Here is a 17,583-nt window from a genome sequence, read left to right on the forward strand (position 1 = left end):
GCCTATTAGATTTCCAATATCTATGCAATATTGCTTATCTCTAGGAAGGTATGATTTTAAAACCTTAGATACCAAAGATTAATAGTCACTTTCTTATTACTTGAACCTCTGGCAAATCATCACAGCTCATGAGCCCCTGAATAAAGAAGCTCCAGTGTTCACAACCACCATTTATTCAGATCAACAGAGTCTGTTCAAATACTGGGTGGCCCTTTAAGTGGCCAACTGGATGAGAGAAGAGTCCAAAATATGAATGTGCCATATTTATTTAACTGTTCTCCCTATCAATAAACATGTAAGTGTCTGTCCCAAGTTTTTCACAAAAACATTGACAAAGAATATGACAAAAACATGACAAGGAAGATACTGGGACATACTGGAATACTCTGCCCACTTATCTGGGTATTTCTGTGGGATAGACTATTAGAACAAGAATTTTTTTTTTTGAGACAGAATCTCGCTCTTTTGCCCAGGCTGGAGTGCAGTGGCGCTATCTCGGCTCACTGCAAGCTCCGCCTCCCGGGTTCATGCCATTTTCCTGCCTTAGCCTCCCGAGTAGCTGGGACTACAGGCACCCGCCACCGCACCTGGCTAATTTTTTGTATTTTTTTAGTAGAGACGGGGTTTCACCGTGTTAGCCAGGATGGTCTTGATCTCCTGACCTCGTGATCCGTCCGCCTCGGCCTCCCAAAACGCTGGGATTACAGGCGTGAGCCACCGCGCCTGGCCTAGAACAAGAAATTTTAAAGTGGATCAAAGGCTATTACATTCTTTATGTTGTACAGTGCCTTCAATTCTTACATTCCAATTTTAAGTCTGAACATCTTCCAAAAAGAGACCTCTGAGTACCACTCCAATAATTCCACCAGGCTCTAGGTCTGACATTTTATACATTCCTTAATTTACGGGGTATAAGACTCAAATAAAACCAGCAAAATACCATTATTTTGTTATAATTAATGTGAGCTGGTCAGTTAACAGTGTTTATTAAGTACTACCTTTTGCTAATACATGAAAGAAATTAAAATATTTAAAAAGAAAGAAAGGAAATCTGGTTCCTGACTACATGCCAAAGTACATTACCATTTTATCTGTAGAGAAGGTGTGTGCTCCGGCTTCTCCGGCATTTTCTCAATTCCTGACACAAGCTGAGCAGCCTCCCTCTACAGGCCTTTGAACATTCTTTTCTATGCATTTTGATGTCCCACTCCCATCTCCCTCTGAACTTGGCATAAACATCATTTCCTCAAAGAAGCCTCCCGAGGTCTCCTGTCTAGGTCAGGTTCACTGTTGTGTGCCCTCACAGTACCTCTCTCTCCCTTCAGAGAACACACTGTGTCATTACACACTCATTAGAGTGAGGATATGCCCAACAATAGTCTTCCTCACTAACCCATAGATTCCAAAGATCAGGGACTGGGTCTGTCTGTATTTATTGCAATTTTATTCACAGCATCTAGCTAAGTGATAGGCCTTATAGTTGAAGCTCGGTGAACACACACACAGAGAGAGAGAGAGACAGAAAGAGAAAAATGAGAATGAAAGACTGAGAAGGAATAAATATGAGTATAAACAATATATGACTTCCAAAAGACTGAGGCAAACATAGGACATAGGTATCTCTTCTTTTTTTTTTTTTTTTTTGAGACAGAGTCTCGCTCTGTCACCCAGGCTGGAGTGCAGTGGTACGATCTTGGCTCACTGCAAGCTCCGCCTCCCGGGTTCACGCCATTCTCCTGCCTCAGCTTCCCAAGTAGCTGGGACTACAGGTGCCCGCCACCATGCCCGGCTAATTTTTTGTATTTTTAGTAGAGATGGGGTTTCACCATATTAGCCAGGATGGTCTCAATCTCCTGACCTCGTGATCCACCTGCCTTGGCCTCCCAAAGAAACATAGGTATCTCTTCTTACTACAGATCTTTAGTAGGGTATTGAAGTATTCAGTCTTTATGAAAAATGTAATAATACTGCTAAAGGAAATTATGAAAGTGAAAAATGCATCCTTGTATCAACTACTCTAAGAGAGCAGCTATTTTTTTCTGTAGTTTTTCTGATTGTGTGTGTGTGTGTATATATTTTTTGTTTGTTTTGAGACAGGGTTTCACTCTGTTGCCCAGGCTGGAGTGTGGAGTGCAGTGGCACAATCACGGCTCACTGCAGTCTCAACCTCCTGGGCTCAGGTGATTCTCCCACCTCAGCTGTCTGAGTAGCTGAGATTACAGGCACATGCCACCATGCCCGGCTAATTTTTGTATTTTTAGTAGAGCGGGGTTTTGCCATGTTGGCTCTCAAAGTGTTGGTCTCGAACTCCTGACCTCAGGTGATCTGCCCACCTTGGCCTCCCAAAGTGCTGGGATTATAGGCGTGAGCCACTGTGCTCAGCTGAGACCTAGTGTTTCTGATCTTTGTCTAAAAGCATATTTTTATAAAATATAATTCTTTATGACATTAAGAGACTAGAATTAGAAATGAAATTTTGTGTGACAAGGTTTTTTCCTATGGAAACAGAGTTATCATTTATAGTAAGACAAACTTACAAATAAATAACTTTTAAGGCATTCAATAGAAAGGTAAATAGTAGGTGCATTATTTGAACATATTGTATACTCATACTTTGGCATCTGGATGCAGTATTACACACCTGTTTTTGTATGTTAGACGAACAGTCCTTGTACCTTCACATTTTCCAGGCTGCTGTTCTTTGGAAGCCTGTTCCCATTTGGAAATAATGTCACAAATCTAGAAAGGAAGTGGAAAACTGAGATTTACAGTACTTTTCAAATCAACATTTTTTGAAGACAACTGTGCTGCAGACTGAAATTTTTCAATTAATATGATCAAACCAAATATACTCAAGCTTTTTGTTTTCAGCCTCCGTGTGGCTCCGAGTTTAGTATGTAATTATAAATTGCTATTTGGTCCACTTATCCTTTTGGACACACATTAACTTTGGACTGTGGCCATGCATTTTTTACTCAAAAAGGAATCGTAATGTATGACTGCCTGAAACTGGAAACAAGAAGATTCCAGGGATTTTTTCATGATTTGGTCACTGAAGAAGCAAGTTTTTCACCTTCCGAGTTCAAAAAGATTGTAATAACTAAAGTTATACCAAAGAAATCTGAAATATAATTTATGGAAAGGGTCTAGACCCAGGTCTAGCTATTTGATTTTGGGTAACTCATTTCCCTCTCTAGGCCTCAGTTTTCTCATTTGCAAAATAAGTGCATTGTTTCTCTAAGGTCCCTTGTGGTTCTATAATTCTATTTTATTTATTTATTTTTTAAATTGACATGGAGTCTCACTCTGTCACCCAGGCTGAAGTACAGTGGCACGATCTCAGCTCACTACAACCTCCGCCTCCTAGGTTCAAGTGATTCTCCTGCCTCAGCCTCCCGAGTACCTGAGACTACAGGCACCCACCACCATGCCTGGCTAATTTTTTTGTATTTTTAGTAGAGATGGCATTTCACCACGTTGATCAGGCTGGTCTTGAACTCCTGACCTCAAATGATCTGCCTGCCTTGGCCTCCCAAAGTGGTGGGATTACAGGCATAAGCCACCGCACCCGGACTAATTCTATATATATTATTGCCATTACTAAATGGAAGCTCTATTAAAGTTATTTTACTATGATCTGGAAAAGATTCTTTTAAAATCCCTCCCTTTTCATTTCCACAGGTCTGTTTTCTTTCTTTCTTTCTTTCTTTCTTTTTTCTTTTTTTTTTTTTTTTTTTTTTTTTTTTCTTTCTTTTTTCTTTTTTTTTGTGAGACAGTCTTGCTCTGTCACCCAGGCTGGAGTGCAGTGGCATGATCACGGCTCACTGCAGCCTCGACCTCATGGGCTCAAGAGATTCTAGTGCCTCAGCCTCCAGAGTAGCTGGGACTACAGGTGTGTGGCACCATGCCTGGCTAATGTTTGTATTTTTAGTAGAGATGGGTTTTTGCCATGCTGCCCAGGCTGGTCTCAAACTCCTGGCCTCAAATGATCCACCTGCCCCGGCCTCCCAAAGTGCTTGGATTACAGGCGTAAGCCACTGCACCTGGCCGCAGGTCTGTTTCCTAAACCATTTTTCATCTCCAGCTCAGGCCTTCCCTAACTCCCAATGCTGAACTTAATCTCTCTCTTTCTGTGCAAAGTTCACAGCACTCTCAAAACTTTCATCACTGTCAACCCTAGTTCAAGGTTAGCTGTGTATAAAGCTGCTCTTCCGTAAGCAAATTTTAAGTTCACTGTGGGCAGGGACTATTTCTGGTCCTTTTGTATTCCCCACAGAGTCCAGCCAGCCCCTGGGATACACAAAAATAGCTTAGAAAGTATTGCTGAATAAATGAAAAAAAAAAGGAAAGCCATTTTATTAGCACTTCTACATATCTACCCTTATTATCCTAATATTTAGAGTATCATTTCCATTACTAACACTTTTCCTCTCTTTAATACGGAATGTGTATATGTAGAGATTGTGTTTTAAGAATTCTATGGGTTTAACAAAGTCCTGCATTTTTTTTTCTTATCATGGAGATTAGATTGGTTAAATTTTTGGAAAACTACTGAAAAAACTTGCAAAGTTTACTCTTCTTGTAAAAAGCAGCTTCTCTGCTATTCGTTGGGCTTGGCTCCTGAAAAGGACTTGGTTTCACCTTGATGTTTCCTTGAAGACAATGCTCTAAATCTCTGCCAGAAGGATCGTCAGTGAACAATGCAAATCCAGACTGCGCTGGTTTCCTCATTCCTGTGTCCTGGTTCAAAGTATTCAAAAATTCTTCCACTGTGGTAGATGCATCAAAACCAACTACCTAGACAGAAATAACAAAGCAGTTCTCTTAATAAGAAATACATAGTTTCAAACTGAGATTTTAAGGATGAAACAGAGCATACTTGATGCATGATTAATGATAACATTTTTCTAGGTGCTTTAACTATTTTTCCCAAAGCTTCTCTGGAGAAAATTAACAAGGTTACCTCAGAAATTAGCTTGCTGAAGAACTCAAAAATCTTGGCTTCAGCCAACAGACAGGAATCCAAAATAGAATGATCAGTTGACGGCTATAAATATTTTGCAAAGATATTATGCTTACCCATTAGAAGCAAACCAAGAACTATAGTACAATATGCAATCTTTAATCAAATGGAAAATAAACAAGAAATATGTTTAAATAAACGAACACTTTTATGTATTTAATGTTTGCTCTTTAATAGGCAGTTAAGTATCTGAATTCTGTGATAAAAGGCGTATGGCTACAAAGACTAATTGCTAGTTTGGGAACATGTTTGCTTCAATTAATAAGCAAGCATCTAGATCTGAGAATTGGAAGGGCCCCGTGAAGTTTTCCCAGATAACTTCTGAGATTTGGGGATTTTAAAAGAGACTAAAATTGTACACACCCAGTATCAGTAATTATTTCCACACCCAGCAGGAGTACTGATGAGAAAAAGCCCCAACCAAAGTGTTTGTGATTTTTCTGTCCATCAGAATCATAATGGCAGTGAAGCCTATCCCTTATTTGGTTCAATATGGATTTGTTATTAGTGTGAATCCTTTATAGCAAAACTGTTTCAAAACTCAGCTGTTCTGATAGTAAGTCTAATATATTTGCATGTTTGTCACTGCCAGGTGCTGACAAAAGTAGGCAGAGAAGTCTCTGTTCCCTGTAACAGAGGTTGTACACAGGATTGTCGGCTAAGCATATTTTCATCAGGTAACCTACCTGGTATATCCCATTCATGAAGTGCACAGGTATACTAAAGGGCAAAGAATGGTGATAAGGGTTTCGGAGAAGAGTTGAAAGAATTTCCATCCTTGAGGGTCTTGCTTCTCTGTCACCATTTTGTTGCGTTCTTTCTACACAACGCTGGCAGTAAATGGCATATTTTCCAAATTCTGTCCTGTAATACAAAACTTAAGATAAAATCTAAGAATAAATTTAATTGACAACCTAATATGTGCAACCATTAAGAAAGCATCCCTGTACATTATCACAATGCATTAGGCTAATTTTGACAGTAACTTTTTTTGAATGATAATACTAAACTGCGGTAACTTTCCTCAAATTCCAACTTCTTTATTTTTGTAATGCCTCACTCAAACCTCCCCACAAAGCATTCTTCATCTTTACTGTATTATTATAGTCACAAGCTGAATTTAAAATTACCAGTCATAAGTCAATATACAGTGATTTAATATTAACAAATATAAAGAAAGCAATTGCATGAAGAATAGTAGAGAGTAATTTATAAAAACATGTTACAGCAGAATTCTCTTCTGAAGAACATGGTGGTTAATGCTTGACCACTAAACAAGGTAAAAAAAAAAAAAAAGTCTTCAGGCCAGGCGTGGTGGCTCATGCCTGTAATCCCAGCACTTTGGGAGGCTGAGGTGGGCAGATCACCTGATGTCAAGAGTTCAAGACCAGCCTGGTCAACATGGTGAAAACCTGTCTCTATTGAAAATACAAAAAATTAGCCGGGTGTGGTGGCGCACACTTGTAGTCCCAGCTACTTGGGAGGTTGAGGCAGGAGAATCGCTTGAACCTTGGAGGTGGAGGTTGCAGTGAGCCAAGAACATGCCACTGCACTCCAGCCTAGGTGACAGAGTGAGATCCTGCCTCAAAAAAAAAAAATCTTCAAACAAAAATAAAAATATGTTTTCTTTCTTTATTCTAGAAAAAGCACTGCATTTGTAAAAAAATGTTAAGCATTAGAAAAACTCATTAGAATAAATAAATGTAAAAGTTGGATAGAAATCTTATTTGCCCTTATTTGTTATACATAAATTTTACTGCTTATTCAAGCAGATTGATAACACCTGTCAAATATGTTTGTATTCAAGTGCCCTGTAGGCAGATCCTTGGTCTGGGGGCTCCTCAGTGACTGCAACTGAAATTACATGACCTTGGTAACAGATGACCTTGATCACAGAGGCCCCAAAATGTATTATGAACTGTAGAATATTTTCCTATTGCTTCCAAGTTGGGTTTGTTTATTTGTTTGTTTCTTTTACTGTGTTTGTTTTAGTCCAAGAGTTTAAGCAACCTGACACAAACCTCTTGGTGGACAAAATGACCCTGGATAAGCCTTGGCTGAGTGACCTGGGTCCCAATGTAAGAAAGCCATTCTGGAAGTTGAACTTTAAATGTGTTTTTCAAAGGAGTAACAATTCTGAAGTAATTCAAATACATACAATTAGAAAAGGAGGGAAGACCATGGGGGAAATTTTTCACATAAAAGAATTCAATGTGGAGAGAAATAGTAAAAGGGAAAACTAAGGAAACAAAATAGTTGCTTTTATTGAATGAACACCCACTAATGCTAAGTCATTCACACTTGAAATGCAAATACACTTTTCACTTAAAAATATTCTCTGTCAGTTTTTCAAGTATTTATTGCAATCTTCCCTAAGAGATTTAACAAAGGAAATATTTTCCTAGCTCCACATCAATGATAACCAAAGGCTTCCTGTACCAATATTTGTTTCATACATTCTTCTGAAAATGTACCTGGCAGATCATTAAATACTTATGATTTATCGTAGACTTTCAGAGACCACATAAACAGTTCAGCTGGCTAGTATTCTGCACACCTGGAATCTGCATTCCTCTTTAGGTGAAGCCTGAGGAGCCACAGGAAAGGATGATGGGGAAGGAACAGCCCAACGCAGAGTGCCAAGAGCTGCCAGCCCTGGGCAGGGAGAAGCACCATAGGTTAGATACCACGTGCCAGTCAGAGATCCACATCTGGGTGAGTGCAATGGGCTGATGACAGTCTCTCTTAACCCAAAAACATTTTGCTTCCTTCACATATGCATGATCTGTTTACAGCATTTATCATAGGTTAAAAACAAAAAACTCTACATTGGGTCAGATCTATGATCCCTCTAGTTGTGTGTATGGTTATCTACAACTGAGGAACCAAGGCACAAGCAGACAAGGTGCTCCTTTTTGACATCACACTCAAAGATTAGGAACATTGTTTCTTTTTTGTTCACTTACGTATTTACTCATTCCTTAAAATACAAGTAATAGTTTTGAGAAAGGCAGATTGCAAAACAGTAGACAACACATGCCCTAAATCAAAATCAATCTACCTACACATATGTATGTATCTACATACCTAAATAAGGGACAAGTATAAAAATATTAACAGAGGTTATCTTTAGGTAGCAGCAATATATGTGATTTTTATTTTTCCTTTGCTCTGTTCTGTATTCTTCTTTCTATATTTTTTCAAGGAAGTATAAAACATGTTACAGCAGAATTCTCTTCTGAAGAACATGGTTAATGCTCAACCACTAAACAAGGTAAAAAAATGTCTTCAAACTACAAAAAAATTTTTTATTTCTTTATCCTATAAAACATTGCATTTGTTAAAAAATGTTAAGCATTAGACAAACTCATTAGAGTAAATAAATGTAAAAGTAGGATAGAGATCTCATTTGCCCTTGTTTGTTATATATAATTTTTAGTCATTTTTAAAACATTATATTAAAAAAGTTGGATAGAGATCTTATTTGCCCTTGTTTGTTATATATAATTTTCAGTCATTTTTAAAATCAGTCATTTTTAAAATGTTATATTAAAAAAGAGGGAGAAATAGGCATTGTCCCTGCCCTTAAGGAGCCTACAGTCTAGTAGGAGACAGTTACATATTTAAACAGTAAATTATAATACAACATGGTAATACCATGTATTAACTTTTTAAAGCACAACCAATGGAAGGAATGACTAACTTCTTGTGGAGTCAGGGAAGGGATCACAAGGAATATGTTGCTTGGGCTGGGCTATAAAGTTTATGGAAGGGAAGGAAGAGGAGGGATCCAGGTAACAGGAATACCATCAGGTGCAGGGTGGAGAATATTGCAAAGGCGGAGTGTGTTTAAAGGATGGGGTGCATTTATTCATTCACTGTCTGCTGGAGGCAGGAAGTGGAGAAAGAGGGGGCCAGTGGAGCCAGATTATGAAGTGTTCGTGATGCAGATGAAGCTTAAGCTTCAGATTCCCTCTTGGGCACAGGTCCTGGGAAAGGCTTATTAACTGTGTTTATATGGTCATATGATTTCTAAAATGTGCAAAAGTAATCCATTTTCAAGTCTTTGTTTTGAAGAGCATTTCCCAAACTGTGTAAGCTTCAGTCTCACAAAACCTGGATCCAACCCTGAGAGTCCTATATGCTAAGGTAAGAAATTTCTGATTTATCTTGTGGCTAACAGGGAGTCAATACACAAAGATAAAAACAGGTGTTCACTGAAGAGTAAACACAGATGACTACCAAACACCTGAAAAATATATTCAACTGCACTAATAAAGAAATGTATCCTGAGTCAATAGTGAAATATCATTTTTTACCTGGTAAGAATTTAAAATATACTGAATGTTGTTGAAGATATAGGAAAATTCTAAAAATGAGTTCAAAGGAATTCGCTGGGCCTGTCCACAAGATTTAGGTTCCTGGTGGGCACGGTGGCTCACGCCTGTAATCCCAGTACTTTGGGAGGCCAGAGTGGGCGTATCTCCTGATATCAGGAGTTCGAGCAGCCTGACCAACATGGTGAAACCCCATCTCTACTAAAAACACAAAATTAGCCGGGAGTGTTGGCACATGCCTGTCATCTCAGCTACTTGGGAGGCTGAGGCAGGAGAATTGCTTGATCCCGGGAGGCGGAGGTTGCAGTGAGCTGAGATTGTGCCATTGCACTCCAGCCTGGGCAACAAGAGTGAAACTCCATCTCATTTAGGTTCAAAGATGTCTACTGTAGAGGTATTTATTATAGAAAAAATATAGAAATGTATAGTACTTAATGTTAACATGACCATTAATGTTTTGAAGAATGTCTAAGGATACAGGGGAAATGATTATTTTCTATAGTTTAAAAAAGTAGTATGCATACTGTAACTCCAGCAATACAAAAAACTGTGAGTGTGCACACACCAACATACACACATTTATATATAAACATATAAATATATAAACCAAAAAGGTAGACAACAAAATATTAATACCTATTTTTCCTTCTGCACTTTTTGTATTCTCCAAATGTCTATGCTGAATGTGTATCATTCTTACAATCAGAAAAACAATATCACTTTAAATTGCATGTATATGTGTCAATATTAATATCTACCTGCAATGGTCCTGGTTGATTCTGTGGCTGTCTTCGTCTTGTCTGTTTAATAAGCTGACAGCAAATTTCATTCTGCAGCTCAGGATGTGTCAGGCAGATTTGCAAAGCACTCTGAGCTAGAGATATGTGGTAATCAATTGCAGGAGAGTCAACTGCAGCATTTATAAAAAGCTGGCAGGTCTGAATTAAACAAAAAAAGATATATTCAAGGTGAGGAGTGATTAGATTTATTCTGCATGAATTATATCGATTATCTTTTCAGCAGTAGTTTTTGTTTAAAATGATGGGAAAGGATATATTATGATAACACTAATCAAAAGAAATCTGGAATCGCTACAATAATAGCAGACAAAGCAGATTTCAGAGCAAGGAATTCTGCCAGAGATAAACAGGGTCATTTTATAGTGATAAAGGGGTCAGTTCATCTAGAAGACATAACAATCCCAAACATCTACATACTTAATAACAGAGCTTCAGAATACAGGTGAATCTCATCCAGCGTATTTTTCATTTTAGTCATTGCATTTTTCATCTCTAAAAATTCAATTTGGGTCTTTTTAATATCTTCTCTTATTCTTCTTAAAATGCTCATGCTTTCCTTTACCTTCCTGAACATGTGAAGTGTGGTGGCCAATCTCCAAAGTGGTCCTCCGTGATCTCCACATCCTGACATTCAGATCCACAGGTAATTCCCTCCTGTATTCTACCAGGGTTGGTCTGTGTGACTCTTAGCATGTGGCATGCCATTTCTAAGATTAGCTTATAAAAAACAATGCACTTCCATCTTGGTCACTCTCTCTCTTTCCCCATTAGATCATTTCCTCTGGGGAAGGCAGCTGCCATGTCTTGAGCATTCATTTGGAGACGCCCATGTACTGAGGTACTGAGGCTTCTTTGCCAACAGCCACGTGAGAGAGTTTGGAATCCTCCAGCCCCATTCCAATCTTCAGATGCCTGCTACCCTCGCTGACAGCTTGATGGTACTGCCAGGAGACTATGAGTCAGAACCACCCAGCTAAACTGCTTCTAGATTCCTGACCCTTCAAAACTGTGTGAAATACCAAATGTTGTAAGTCACTAAGTGTTGGGGAAATTTTAAATATAACAATAGACAACGGATACACAGAAATGTCGTTATCTACCATGACCTGCATCATTTCTAGATATGTTTCTATGATTACTTTTTCTTACCCATTGTATGTCATACTTGACCCGATTCTCGTATGCCTGGTGATCTTTGACTGGATGCAGACGTTGTGAATGTTATATTCTTGGCACTGGACTTTTTGGTATGCTTTAAATATTTTTTAGCTTTGCTCTGAGATGACAGTTAAATTACTTGGAAATGGTTCGGTTCTTCCAAGGTCTCTTTTAAATTTCTTAGGGTGGACCAAAACAGCCTTATATTTAGGACTATCTGGGCCCCATTCCAGAGGCAATCACCTTCTGTGCACTCTATTTGATGTCCAATGTATCAGAGATTTTTCCATTCTAAAAGATGGGAAAACTATTTCCAGCTCTGTGTGAGCTGGAATTTTTTTGCCTGTGTCTTTCTGTCCTCAGCCTCAGGTACTTTCCTCACATACACACATGCTTATCAGTTCTCATGTGAAAACACGAATCTCCGGAGCTCTCCCTCCCTCCCTCTCTTTAGCTCTCTCCTCTCAGCCCTGTGATATATATATTTTTTTTAGATGGAGTCTTGCTCTGTTGCCCAGGCTGGAGTACAGAGCTCAGTGCAACCTCTGCCTCCTGGGTTCAAGTGACTCTCCTGCCTCAGCCTCCCGAGTAGCTGAGATTATAGGCACCAACCATCACACCTGGCTAATTTTTTTATTTTTAATAGAGACAGGTTTCCCCATGTTGGCCAGGCTGGTCTTGAACTCCTGATCTCAGGTGATACACCCACCTCAGCCTCCCAAAGTGCTGGGGTTACACGGTGAGCCACCGCGCCCGATCAGCCCTGTGAAGTCTAACTACCTTGGCCTTCTCAAATTCTGAACTCTGTCTCTGCAACTCAGGAAGACTGCCAGGCTCTATTTGGGTGCTCCCTCTCTGCACAGCAGTCTTGAATCTCTCCAGACAGTAAGCTGCATCAATCAGAGGGTGTATGTCATTAGTTTTCCGAAGAATCTGTCCTGCACTGCCTACATTCAACATCTGAAAACCACTGGCAGGGCAAATCCAGTCTCTGTGGCTCCATCATGGCCCAAAGTAGTTCTTCCTTTTTATCTTCTAACTGGTTGTTGCTTGCACACATAAAAGCGTCTGTTTTTTGCTTATTTTGTACCTCTCACTATCTTATCAAATTCTCTTTTTGTTTGTAGTAGTTTTTTAGTTTGTTCTTTTGGGTTTTCTGGGTATACAAATATATCATCTGTAAATATTTCCATTTATTGCCTAATAACATAGGTTAGTTCCCTAAAAGAATGTCAAATAATAATAATAACAAACTTTATATAATTTATACTTTAATTGAAAAGTTTTAAAAATAATGGGGCATATCTTTGTCTTTTTCTCACTTTAGTGGAAATGTTTCTAAAATTTCTCCATAAAGCATGATGCTTGCTTTTAGCTAAAACAGGAATATTTTATCACGTTGAAATACCTATGTATTGCTATTCTATAAATGTTAAATTTGTCAAATGCCTTTTCAGCATCTACAGATATGATTATCTCCCTAATAATAAGTAATATTAATAGATATCCTAATACTTAGCCATCCTTGATTTCCCAGAATAAATCCCTTTCAGTCATGATTTAATATTTTCTAACATTAAAAAGTGTTATCGACACATAATAGCTGCATATATTATTGGAGTATATGAATTTTTTGATACAGGCATGCAACATGTAATAATCAAATCAAGGGATTTGGGATATCCACTACCTCTAACATTTGTAATTTCTTTGTGTTGGGAACATTCCAAATCTTCTCTTCTAAGTATTTTGAAATATACTCTAAGTTGTTGTCAACTATAGTTGCCCTACTGTGTTGTTGAACACTAGAACTTATTCTTTTTATATAAATGTATTTTTGTACCTATTAACCAACCTCCTTTCATCCCTCCACCCCTACTACCCAGCCTCTGGTAACCACCTTTCTATTTTACCATCTACCTCTATGAGATCCACCTTTTTAGCTCCCCCTATGAGTGAAAACATGAGATATTTGTCTTTCTGTGCTTGGCTTATTTTACTTAACATAATGTTCTCCAATTCCATCTATGTTGCTGCAAATGACAGGGCTTTGTTTTTCTTAATGACTGAATAATATTCCATTGTGTATATATACTACCTTTTTTTTTTTTTTTGAGACAGAGTCTTGCTCTGTCACCCAGGCTGGAGTTGGCACGATCTCGGCTCATTACAACCTCCACCTCCCAGGTTCATGCGATTCTTGTGCCTCAGCCTCCCTACTAGCTGGGATTACAGGAATGCACCACCACGCCCAGTTAATTTTTGTATTTTTAGTAGAGACGCAGTTTCCCCATGTTGGCCAGGCTGGTCTTGAACTCCTGGCCTCAAGTGATCTGGCTGCCATGGCCTCCCAAAGTGCTGGGATTACAGGCCTGAGCCACTGGCCCGGCCCATCTTTATCCATTCATCTACTGATGAACACTTAGGTTGATTCCATATATTGGTTCTTGTGAACAGTGCTATAATAAATACAGGAATGCCGATATCTCTTCAATATACTGACTTCCTTTCATTTGGATATACTCCCAGTGAGACTGCTGGATCACATGGTAGTTCTATTTTTAGTTTTTTGAGGAACCTCCATACTGTTTTCCAAAGTTGCTGTACTAATTTACATTCCCACCAATGGTGTATGAGTTTTCCTCTTTCTCTGCATCCTTGACAGCATTTGTTATTTTCTGCCTTTTCGATAACAGCCATTTTAACTGGGGTGAGATGATATTTCATTATAATGTTGATTTGCATTTCCCTGATGATTAGCGATGCTTAGCATTTATTCACATACTTGTTGGCCATTTGTATGTCTTCTTTTGAGAAATGTCTATTGAGATCTTTTGCCCATTTTAAAATTGGATTATTTGTTTTTTGCTATTGAGTTGAATGATTTAATATTCTTAAAATGATGCTGGATTCTGATTGCTAATATTTTATTATTTTTGTACAGTCTTTGCTGCATTCTCGTATGAAAGCAATACTTATTTAACCAAGAGAATATAGTGATAAAATGAGGATTGCTTCAAAATAATCCAAAGTTAGGGTACAGTGGGAAATGGAAGAATAAAACAAAATTGGCCATGTGTTGATGACTGTAGATCTGAAAGATGAGTACTTTAGGCCTCATTGTAATATTCTCTCTACTCACATATGTTGGAAATTGTCCCAAGTAAAAAGTAAAAGAAAAATTGAATTTGGAAAATTTCCTTCTTTTTCTATGCTTTGGGACAATTTAAACAGCATTGAAATTATCTACACATAATGTTTGGTAACTCCTCTGTTTAGATTTTCATTTTCCTGTGGAATCAATTTTGGTCATTTATGTTTTCTTATAAAATTGACCACATCATCTAGATTTTCAAATATATTTGTATAGTCTTTCTTGCCTTAGGTATTGGTGTACTCTACAGGTAGGTATTTTTAAACATTCCATTATAGAAATTTAAAAAATGTATAAAAGTAGAAAGAACAGCATAATAATCACCTATGTACCCATCACCCAGTGTCAATAATTATCAGCATTTTTCCAAACTTCACCACCTCCCCACCTCTACTTTTTTTTCCTCTGGAGCATTTTAATGTATATCATATTACTTTACCAATAAATACTTCAGGCTGGATCTCCAGTTGATAAAGATTTTTTCTATAGCCATCCATGACCCCACAATTAACAATAATTCCATATTATCTAATAAACAAATAGATTTTTTGAGATGGGAGAAACTTAGGCAAGACAAAGCCAAAAGAAAGAGATGGAGCTCCAAGAGACTAGGGAAAAATGAAGTACCAAGATCCTGGTGTAGAGTCCAGACTTGGAAACACAGAAGGTCCACCGTATTCTGAGACTGGAGGAGTGGAGGAGAAAGGGTTGTCTATTAAGTGGAGGGCTTTCTGTTTTTTTTTTTTTTTTTTGAGATGGAGTCTTGCTTTGCTGCCCAGGATGGAGTGCAGTGGCACGATATTGGCTCAGCACAACCTCCACTTCCTAGGTTCAAGTGATTCTCCTGCCTCAGCCTCCCAAGTAGCTGGGACTACAGGTGCATGCCGTCACACCCGGCTAATTTTTGTATTTTTTTAGTAGAGACGGGGTGTCATGGTGTTAGCCAGGATGGTCTCGATCTCCTGACCTCATGATCTGCCCGCCTCGGCCTCCCAAAGTGCTGGGATTACAGGCGTGAGCCACTGCGCCCGGCTGCAAGGGGAGGGCTTTGAGGTGGTCATGTCATGTCTGATGTCCTCTAATTTTCTCGGTGAAATAGAAGGTTAAGTTTCTCTGCTGTATTCTTAAGTAGAGAGTTTGAGGGGGGTGTGACCAAAGACAAGCACAAGGCAGAAAGTTGGCTGTGAGAGAGGAAGACCCTGAATTTATATTGGTGTCAGACTACATGGCTGTTTGATGCTCTGCAGCATTGCACATCTGGTTTTACTGGGAGCAGAAAACATAGCACTGATCTAGGTTGGGATCTGGCTGAAGAGTGCATGGAAGTATGGGTCCCAAGGGACTACGAGAATTAATAGGAACAAACCAGACTGGATAAGGAAGGAAGAAAAGCCAAGACGCAGTTATCATGATCTTAAAAAAAGCTAATGGTTCAAAACAAAGGTCTCAGAGATTAAGAAAAAATGGAAGAGTAAAAAAAAAAAAATAAGAGCTTGTAGGCTAGGATTCTGGTTAAAGAAAGAGATGTTCGAATTGAAGCTTTTAGAGGTGACATACTTGTGAGGAGTGGTGAAGTCAGGTGTGGACATGGCAAATGGGATGATGAAGGAGACCAGAGGTGAAGCTTACTGGAATTTAGAAGGTCAAGAATCTTAAAATCATGGCATTGGTGAGTGAAGTGATAACAGTCATTTGCAAGATTTCAGGTAGAGAATGTGAGTTGGGAGCTAAAATTCTTAGATAATTTTTTTTTTTGAGACTTAATTTCACTCTTGTTGCCCAGGCTGGAGTGCAGTGGTGTGATCTCAGCTCATTGCAACCTCCATCTTCTGGGTTCAAGCAATTCTCCTGCCTCAGCCTCCCAAGTAGCTGGGATTATACGTATGCGCCTCCATGCCCATCTAATTTTGTGTTTTTAGTAGAGATGGGGTTTCACCACGTTGGCCAGGCTGGTCTTGAACTCCTGACCTCAGGTGATCCACCCTCCTCGGCCTCCCAAAGTGCTGGGATTACAGGAGTAAGCCACCACGCCTGGCCCTTCAAGAAATCTGAAGAGTTACTGGAAGGTAACTGATGATAGGGATAGAAGGATAAAGAGTGCGAAGTTGCATGGCAAGTTTTGAGTGATCAGGGATTTCTAATAGAGATTGAGGAATAAGAAACTGAGAGTAACACTAGAGAGGAAAGAGAGTGCTGACCCCTCTTCCAGTGCTGTGCCTGGTGTGATGTGGAAAATTAGAGGTTAAAGGGGAAATAATTCATCTGATACCAAGTATTTCACATTGCCCAAACCATACATATTAATAGTTTATTTCAGTAAATCCAAAATCCTCACTAAGAAAGCATATTAAATTCACCTAATTTTATTTCGATGATATTCTTAATAACAATAATAAACACATTTTGAATTTTCTTGGAGTAAAATTTTGTAACCCAAAATGTTATTTTAAATTTTTTTCCAATTATTTAACAACATATAAGTATTTTACCTTAAAACATTTAACAACATATAAATATTTTACCTTAAATAATTTAATAGCTTCTGTCTGTAGGGCTTCGGAAGGTAGAGTTGTCAGAGGAGAAATGATTCCTTCTTTACTGTGACACAAAGTGGGGTGTCTCCATATCTGAGAGGCTAAATGCAGAATAAAATATGAACAGAAAACTGAATAAACCACTTATTTTGGCCTCTTATTAAATTAATCCTTTAGACATTAGCTCATTCAGGCTTGGCTCACAACTTTAAGTCACAAAGGTCAGAAAAAAACTCTTTGGCAACATTATTTTATTTTGGTAGCCAGGCCCCTGGGATTCTCGTGTTACTGTTTTTTTTTTTTTAATTTTAAAAATTTCCATAGGTTTTTGGGGAATAGGTGGTATGTGGTTATACAAGTAAGTTCTTTAGTGATTTGTGAGATTTTGGTGCACCCATCACCCGAGCAGTATATACTGAACCTGATTTGCCTCACCCGCTTCCCACCCTTTCCCCGAGTCCCCAAAGTCTACTGTGTCATTCTTATGCCTTTGCATCCTCACAGTTTAGCTCCCATTTATGAGTGAGACATATTCCTGTTTTGGATAATCTAGAAGAGTTGGGTCCTAATTTACTAG

General features: G+C 38.6%; 1 protein-coding gene across 1 annotated transcript in view; it reads right to left on the minus strand.

Moving 5' to 3' along the window:
• PLEKHH2 (pleckstrin homology, MyTH4 and FERM domain containing H2) overlaps window positions 1-17,583 on the minus strand; it is a 132,443-nt gene that overhangs the window by 19,817 nt on the left and 95,043 nt on the right. The window contains exons 19-24 of the mRNA XM_003262788.3: window positions 16,995-17,107; window positions 10,119-10,298; window positions 7,581-7,678; window positions 5,710-5,887; window positions 4,642-4,797; window positions 2,642-2,739 (exon numbers count right to left, since the gene is read on the minus strand). Of these exons, the coding sequence (XP_003262836.1) occupies window positions 2,642-2,739; window positions 4,642-4,797; window positions 5,710-5,887; window positions 7,581-7,678; window positions 10,119-10,298; window positions 16,995-17,107 (823 nt within the window). The remainder of the gene's footprint in view (window positions 1-2,641; window positions 2,740-4,641; window positions 4,798-5,709; window positions 5,888-7,580; window positions 7,679-10,118; window positions 10,299-16,994; window positions 17,108-17,583) is intronic.

This window comes from Nomascus leucogenys, chromosome 19 (assembly GCF_006542625.1).
Source record: "Nomascus leucogenys isolate Asia chromosome 19, Asia_NLE_v1, whole genome shotgun sequence".
NCBI classification, from domain to species: Eukaryota; Metazoa; Chordata; class Mammalia; order Primates; family Hylobatidae; genus Nomascus; species Nomascus leucogenys.